Source organism: Cucurbita pepo, unplaced genomic scaffold (assembly GCF_002806865.2).
Source record: "Cucurbita pepo subsp. pepo cultivar mu-cu-16 unplaced genomic scaffold, ASM280686v2 Cp4.1_scaffold001668, whole genome shotgun sequence".
NCBI lineage: Eukaryota > Viridiplantae > Streptophyta > Magnoliopsida > Cucurbitales > Cucurbitaceae > Cucurbita > Cucurbita pepo.
In genome coordinates, this window is record NW_019647787.1 from 1 (window position 1) to 6,861 (window position 6,861).

The 6,861-nt window shown below is 37.3% G+C and overlaps 2 protein-coding genes across 3 annotated transcripts; one reads left to right on the top strand and one right to left on the bottom strand.

Moving 5' to 3' along the window:
• The first annotated feature begins 17 nt into the window (after window positions 1-17).
• Window positions 18-2,857, top strand: LOC111786387 (uncharacterized membrane protein At4g09580-like). 2 transcript variants are annotated; one of them, XM_023666691.1, is made up of 5 exons: window positions 18-553; window positions 928-1,198; window positions 1,299-1,469; window positions 1,920-2,114; window positions 2,517-2,857. In XM_023666691.1, the coding sequence occupies exons 1-4, from the start codon at window positions 315-317 to the stop codon at window positions 2,049-2,051; spliced, it is 813 nt and encodes a 270-aa protein (XP_023522459.1). In that variant the 5' UTR covers window positions 18-314; the 3' UTR covers window positions 2,052-2,114; window positions 2,517-2,857. The 2 variants fall into 2 exon arrangements, with proteins under 2 accessions (XP_023522459.1, XP_023522460.1); XM_023666692.1 differs by having other exon boundaries at window positions 2,581-2,854.
• Window positions 2,858-3,378: 521 nt separating this feature from the next.
• LOC111786386 (50S ribosomal protein L21, chloroplastic-like) lies at window positions 3,379-6,180 on the bottom strand. The gene is made up of 5 exons (XM_023666690.1): window positions 5,815-6,180; window positions 5,550-5,630; window positions 4,070-4,171; window positions 3,891-3,965; window positions 3,379-3,658 (listed from the first exon to the last, which is right to left on the bottom strand). The coding sequence occupies exons 1-5, from the start codon at window positions 6,133-6,135 to the stop codon at window positions 3,587-3,589; spliced, it is 651 nt and encodes a 216-aa protein (XP_023522458.1). The 5' UTR covers window positions 6,136-6,180; the 3' UTR covers window positions 3,379-3,586.
• Between the last annotated feature and the right edge of the window lie 681 nt (window positions 6,181-6,861).

Here is a 6,861-nt window from a genome sequence, read left to right on the forward strand (position 1 = left end):
ACAAGTTCTCTACGTTTCACAGATTGCCCAATTTCTCAATTCTGACACACACACACACACACGCTATTTTCTCCCGTTTCTCACTAGCGATTGCCTCAAATTCCCAACTCCCAGATCTGTCTTCATTCTATGTCTCACTGATGATTCTGTTGACCACAATTTCACGTTTCATAAACCACAAGCGTCGCATCAGTGTTCTTTAGCTTCTTTCGTTGGGAACCCCCCCCTTTTTTTTTTATAACTCGGGTGACCCTTTTGAGTCCTCCTTCTAATCGCGTGAAATTGAAGGGGGGGATATTTAGTTCGATCGCTTAATGGCGGCTTCGAGGAATGTGGCGGTGAGGGATGAGGAGAAGCTGAAGGAAGATGACTCTCCGACGGCTAAGAAGCCTAAATATGAGAGGTTTCCATTAACCAAGTGGGAGCTAGCTGCAGCTCTTGCTATATTCCTCGTGTGCTTCACTGGCCTTGTGTGTGTGTACTTGACGATGCCTTCTGCAGAATATCAGAGCATTAAGCTCCCTAGGACCCTTTCGGATCTTCGGGTGCTCAAGTAAGTCTGATTCTGTTCTGCCCCTTTTCGTTTGGGTCGTATTATGCCATTTTATTCCCTTCTTTCCCCTTGTTTCCATGTGGGGTTTGTGATTTGATTGTTCATATCTCGTGAATTTCAAGGGGAAATATGGACGGGGTGGAGATATTGTGATTGAAGGAAATTGATTTTGAAACGATTTTGGGATTAAGATTGGAGTTATGAAAGATGAGGATAGATTCTTGCTAATGTAGAATGGATGAGGAACACTTTTTGATTATGCATAAACACTTGAAATTGCAGAATATATTTTGAGTTAGTTCTTCAGCATTAGGCTTGTTAATGCTCCATTTGTTGTCTCCTGATTGATTTCTCTGTTTAATTATACTCACCAGGGATCTGTTTGCAAATTATGCCAAAGATCATCCAGCACAATTCATTCTAGGGTATTGCTCCACTTACGTGTTCATGCAAACATTCATGATTCCTGGAACAATTTTCATGTCATTGCTTGCTGGAGCTCTATTTGGTGTTATCAGGGGCCTTCTGTTAGTTGTGTTTAATGCAACAGCTGGTGCATGCTCTTGCTTTTTTCTGTCTAAGCTGATTGGAAGACCTTTAGTGTATTGGATGTGGCCGGAAAAGTTGAAAATGTTCCAGTCAGAGGTATTTAGTGACTCTAATTTTTATTCGAATTCCATCATACGCGTACGTACTCTCTAATCGCATCTAATGTTGCCTTGAACGCTTGGCTTTGAGTATCCAGATAGCGAAGCATCGAGAAAAGCTGCTCAATTATATGCTTTTTCTAAGGATAACACCAACATTACCAAACCTTTTTATCAACTTGGCTTCACCTATTGTGGACATCCCATTTCATGTTTTCTTCTTGGCAACTTTAATTGGCCTTGTTCCAGCATCCTATATCACAGTCAGGGTACATTTCTATCATTGTTGACGTTGCCATTTGTTTCTCCTCTTGTCTTTCATTCTATCACTAACCAATTTCCGATGTCTTTTATTGTTTGCTGCCCTCCCTGTTCGATAATCATTATCTTCGATCTTTTTGTGTCAGCTGTATTGATAGATTTATAGATTGCTTTCCATGTAAATATTGTTGGAGTACTTGAAAATTGATAGATTTATCTTCGAACTTTTCTTCTTTACGTTGATGTAGTTTTTCCTCTAGAAGCGCCGTATTTGGCTGGAATTTGCCCGACTTTAGTTTTATATTTAGATCATCTAGGTTCTTTATCAACTTCTCGAAATATCTTACATTCGTAGCTGTGTTTGTTTTTGCAAGCATCTAAAACATATGAGACCAGAAAGATAAGTATGAATGTGTTTGAATGATTAGCAAACTGATGACTGATTATGTTATTCTCAGGCTGGACTTGCACTGGGGGATCTGAAATCAGTGAAGGATTTATATGATTTCAAAACTTTGTCTGTTCTTTTCTTTATTGGCTTTATCTCCATTCTACCTACACTTCTAAAGAGGAAGCGAGTATACGAATGAAGGCTATTTTTTGGGCTTCGTCATTTCTGCCCGAGCCATGTGTATGGATGGCTGCTATAACAGGTCTTTGTAGCTTGAATTTTTGTGTCTTCCCATGAATTTTTTTTTTGTGTCAGTATTAGAGCCGATCTGTTTCAGATTTATCTTTAGCGTGATACTGATTATTTTGCGAGTTTAAGATTTATTGCTACTCATGAAATGGCATTTTGTTTATCATATTACCACAATGATCTGAAGGGATGGCCTTGTGGGGATCTTTCTGATGCTACAGAGTTGATGCAGTCAACATATAATTTCACTCATCTTTGTATGCACTTTTTAAAACCATTTGCATTACACGACACTGAGAACGTTGGTTTCGATTGGATTTGGCTTTTGAAATCACATTTTTTCGTATGCTCTCCATGGCTTAGTTCTACATCTTATACACCAACCAACCCCCTCTTGTTTCCTGGTTCTGTACAGATTGCTATTGGTTTGGTTTCAAGTGCTGTGATTGATGATACTAACCATGGCGTGTCGGATGCAGATGTGACAATCAATCAAGCTGTTAACAGATGTGACCATCAATGAAGCTGTTATAGCTCACATTATACAGTCAGTGGATGAATAGGCAGATGTTTGGAGGCTTTGAAATGAAATATTAGGTGAAGATACACTTGTATTCATGTTAGGAGCTCACTGATTATACTCAAAATAGGTTATTTATGTTTATTATTATTTTTGTTGCTCTATTATTATACATTGAAAAAGCATTCAGACTCTAGACAGCTTACAAATTAAAAACTAACTATATTTTGTTTTTTTTTTTTTTTNTTGATGATACTAACCATGGCGTGTCGGATGCAGATGTGACAATCAATCAAGCTGTTAACAGATGTGACCATCAATGAAGCTGTTATAGCTCACATTATACAGTCAGTGGATGAATAGGCAGATGTTTGGAGGCTTTGAAATGAAATATTAGGTGAAGATACACTTGTATTCATGTTAGGAGCTCACTGATTATACTCAAAATAGGTTATTTATGTTTATTATTATTTTTGTTGCTCTATTATTATACATTGAAAAAGCATTCAGACTCTAGACAGCTTACAAATTAAAAACTAACTATATTTTGTTTTTTTTTTTTTTTCTCTATAGATTTCCACATTATTATTTATTTGTTTTCTCTTCTGCTTTTAAATTGATTCATACAAATTATTCCTCCCATTATTTGATGGTTTCAAAATGAAGACTTTAAGATTAATGGTAACAATCTTATAGATTAATATACATATGGGATTCAAGATAGTTGATTCAAAAGAAAGATAAACATACCCTTTCGTTAATATTAATAAGCTATAAATTGGTAAATTTCTAGGAGTCCATATTAGCAACAAATTTGTTTGAAAAAATTGTCAGTAGAGTCACCTGAGAATCATTACCAGATTGAAATGACTGAATTGAAACATTTGATTCACAAGAACTTACATACAAGATATAAGGATTAAGATCTTCAAAGCTGCTGATTCAGTTCATCGGAAAAATTGTATCTACGACTCAAGTGTGGATGCGGGATAGCCTTGATATCCACTGATTTCCGTTATCCTAATTCGTGTATTCGGCTGCAGCATTACAGTCAAACACATTCAGAAACTACAAGGAAGAATATCTCTATACTCATGCACATAAAACATTCCTATCATCTGTGAATCAGTTCAGTAAGTTGAAGCTATGGAAGCAGCTGAATGGCAACGGATAGACAGAGAGAGATATGCGGTGGACAAGGCAAACACTAAGAACATACTGCAAAATTGTGTAATACAAGCGTAGAGAGAGGCGCAGACTGAGAAATACCTGACGATGTCCGATGTTCCTTCGGTAGTTTTTCTTTTTCTTGTACTTGAACACGATTACCTTCTTATCTAATCCCTGAATAACAGAACACAAGAGAAACAAAAACAGGAAGGCAATCTAAGAAAAGAAGAAGCTTGTTCTGTTCTTATGAGGGGGTGATCACTGAGCTGATGCATTACCTGCTCCTCGACAACGGCGTGAACAGCAGCGTTTGTCACTATGGGTTTTCCAATGTATGCCTCAGTTTTTGTTCCCACAAGCAAAACCTTGTTCAGAGTTATCTGTTCAATCAGAAATTTAAAAAACCTTTAAGATGAACACAGCATGCACATAAATAGATCTGTTTGTTATCATATAATCAATCTGTTCGTTTTGTTAACAATGATGGAGTTCATTTAGTAACTCAATGTGGAATGGAAGAAGTAAAACCTGAATGTATGTGCATATGTGGTGGCTTTCAACTAAATTTTGGTCCATAGTTACTCTCATTACATTTTTTAAGCTAATTTCTTCGTTTAATCCGTTGAATTGAAAAGCTCTTAAAAGTGGAAGAATGGAGCACTCTCCATAACCACCTACAAAGCGTTACTGCAGAAAGTGAAGAAGACAGAGATGAAACTATTTTCACTATCCCTTCCACAATGGCAAATTTGCTTCCAAATGGTAAGCATGTCTTCATCCAAATCCTCAGTCTATTCCAAACTTTTATAGTAAAGTACATGATCCAAAATCTTATGTTACCTTATTCAATAGAACATACTACTAGGGTCTCAAAACGACACACTGACATCTTTATCTATCCTTCCCAAAATGATAAACTAGGAGAAAAAACCTAAGCTTCTTTGAGATTTTAAGGGCCAGAGAGCTGAAAAAGATTACAAAATGAGCAAAAAAAACTTACAAAGAAGGGTTTATATGTTCTAGAGGAAAAGGATTTAGCCTACGAAGAAGCTCCTATCAAACTGTCCCTGACCCAAGATCAAGCTCTAACTTACCATCTCACACTTTTTCCCCTTGATGTCCAACACAAAGCATCCATTATGTGAAGCAGCAACCCCATTCACGAAATAATAAGCAGCAATCCTTCAAAGCCTCAAGTTCATAAATTACCATCATAATACTAACAATGAAAAGCCAAAAAGGTTCCTCTATGCAGTCAGTAAAGGAATCCAGATCTCAAATCCCTCATGGATAAATCAAATGTTCATAGATGGCTTCTTGCTCAAACTATCTAATTTAAGCACGCTATATATGAGCTTCATATTATATATTACACATGCTGGAAACCAATTTTCACTAACAACTCAAGCTTAGGACCATGAAGGATCAAAATAATGTCAAAATTAAAAAATGGAAACTCCATCACTTTGACAAGAGTAGCACATCAGAATAAGAGATGAAACTTTTACCCAAATAGTATCAAAAGTCTCTCAATCAGTTCCTAAAATTACTTTCCTAAGGGCAGAAGGAACATTAATACATTATCCATAGGGCAGAGAGTAAACAACAATGCAAATCACTGCTTAGTACAATACGTTACCATAAAATTCAAACGCTGCAAGAATACTCTTTAAGTCTCCATAATGCAAGATTCATACTCACAAACTAAGATACTCAGACAATCCAACATAAAACGAGTAAGGTATTAAGGAAGCCCACCTTATCATTGACGTTAGCTCCTTTCAGCCTCTGGGTATGTATATAACGCCCTGGAAAGACTATATATTGGCGGGATCCAATCTATTAAAACAGACACACAAAACAATGACCAATGCTACCGTATAATAAACGTAAATCGCAGCACAAAAATCCCATCTGAAGAGTAACAGTAACAGATTAATCCACCATTTTTCACAAATACAGAACGAAAGGAGGAGCTGAAATCAAAATGCAAGAAAGTAGTTACGTGAAATTAAACACTGACCATAACTACCGCAAAGATTTCCTCGCGCTTGGGGGCCTCTTCCGAGGGGACTTCAACAGTTTGGGAAGCGGCAGGTTCAGACTCGATTACCGCCGCTTCGGACTCGGAGGACTTGAGGAGGAAGGGCAATGCAGGGTGGGAAGAAGTAACCGAAGAAGAGGAGAGTTTGAGGGAAGAAGATGAAGTAGAAAGGGCAAAATTGAAGGAATCATAGTGGGAATTTGAGGGGAAATTTGGAGTTGAAGAAGGAAAATTCTGCTTGGCGGAGAGTCGGCAATGAGAGGCGAAATGTGAGCAGAGGGAAAGAGTGAGAGACGCCATGGGAACAGTCCTTCAAGGTGATTGGGGCTAATTTTGGCCATGGCTCTGCTGGTTTTGAACTTCAGGCCTATCCTCCTATCCATTTCCAGTTTTAAAAGACTATTTTACCCCTATTTTTTTATCCCTCTTAATTTGGTGTGCAAAGCTCATTACCACCCCTGACCCGGGTAACCTATCCCTCTTAATTTGGTACGAAATACTCGATAAACAGTTACTTGTACGCTCTTATCGCATTCAATTTCTGGTTAGCATAGACTTTTCTCTAGGTACTAGAAAGTATGGACCCAATTCTATAGTTATTTGAGCTTCTGAGAATACCTTAAAGTTTCGAGTAATTTTTTTACTTGTCACCAACCCTATCAGGACCTGGAACTTGTTCACCCATTCTAGTGTATTTCATCTTTGGGTGAAATAACTTTTTCGATTCTCATACTTGGTAAATTTCTATAGCCACAGTAGTGAAAAAATTGACAGTATGGCTTCTTCGTCTAAACACGTTTGTATAAAGTTAACTAGCGACTATCCATGAGAATTACCATACAGTCAACATCTAGAGGAGCTACTCAACGTGGTCTCTCGTCCTTTCTAAAGGCAGGTGTAACAACAAAGCCTCAATGATAATTAAATTTTTAATTTTTGTTTAAAGTTGGAACTTAAGAATTTTATTGAGGGTCTTAAAAGAAACAAAGATATGTTGTCTAGTAGCTTCATGATACTAATAATGGG

Excerpts from the sequence above, each read along its gene's own strand:
- LOC111786387 (XM_023666691.1), top strand. The coding sequence starts at position 315 with ATGGCGGCTTCGAGGAATGTGGCGGTGAGGGATGAGGAGAAGCTGAAG. Across the intron at positions 554-927 it reads TCGGATCTTCGGGTGCTCAA|GGATCTGTTTGCAAATTATG; the intron begins GTAAGTCTGATT and ends TATACTCACCAG. Across the intron at positions 1,199-1,298 it reads TGAAAATGTTCCAGTCAGAG|ATAGCGAAGCATCGAGAAAA; the intron begins GTATTTAGTGAC and ends TTGAGTATCCAG.
- LOC111786386 (XM_023666690.1), bottom strand. The coding sequence starts at position 6,135 with ATGGCGTCTCTCACTCTTTCCCTCTGCTCACATTTCGCCTCTCATTGC. Across the intron at positions 4,172-5,549 it reads GAGCTAACGTCAATGATAAG|ATAACTCTGAACAAGGTTTT; the intron begins GTGGGCTTCCTT and ends CTGATTGAACAG. Across the intron at positions 3,966-4,069 it reads ACGCCGTTGTCGAGGAGCAG|GGATTAGATAAGAAGGTAAT; the intron begins GTAATGCATCAG and ends TCTGTTATTCAG.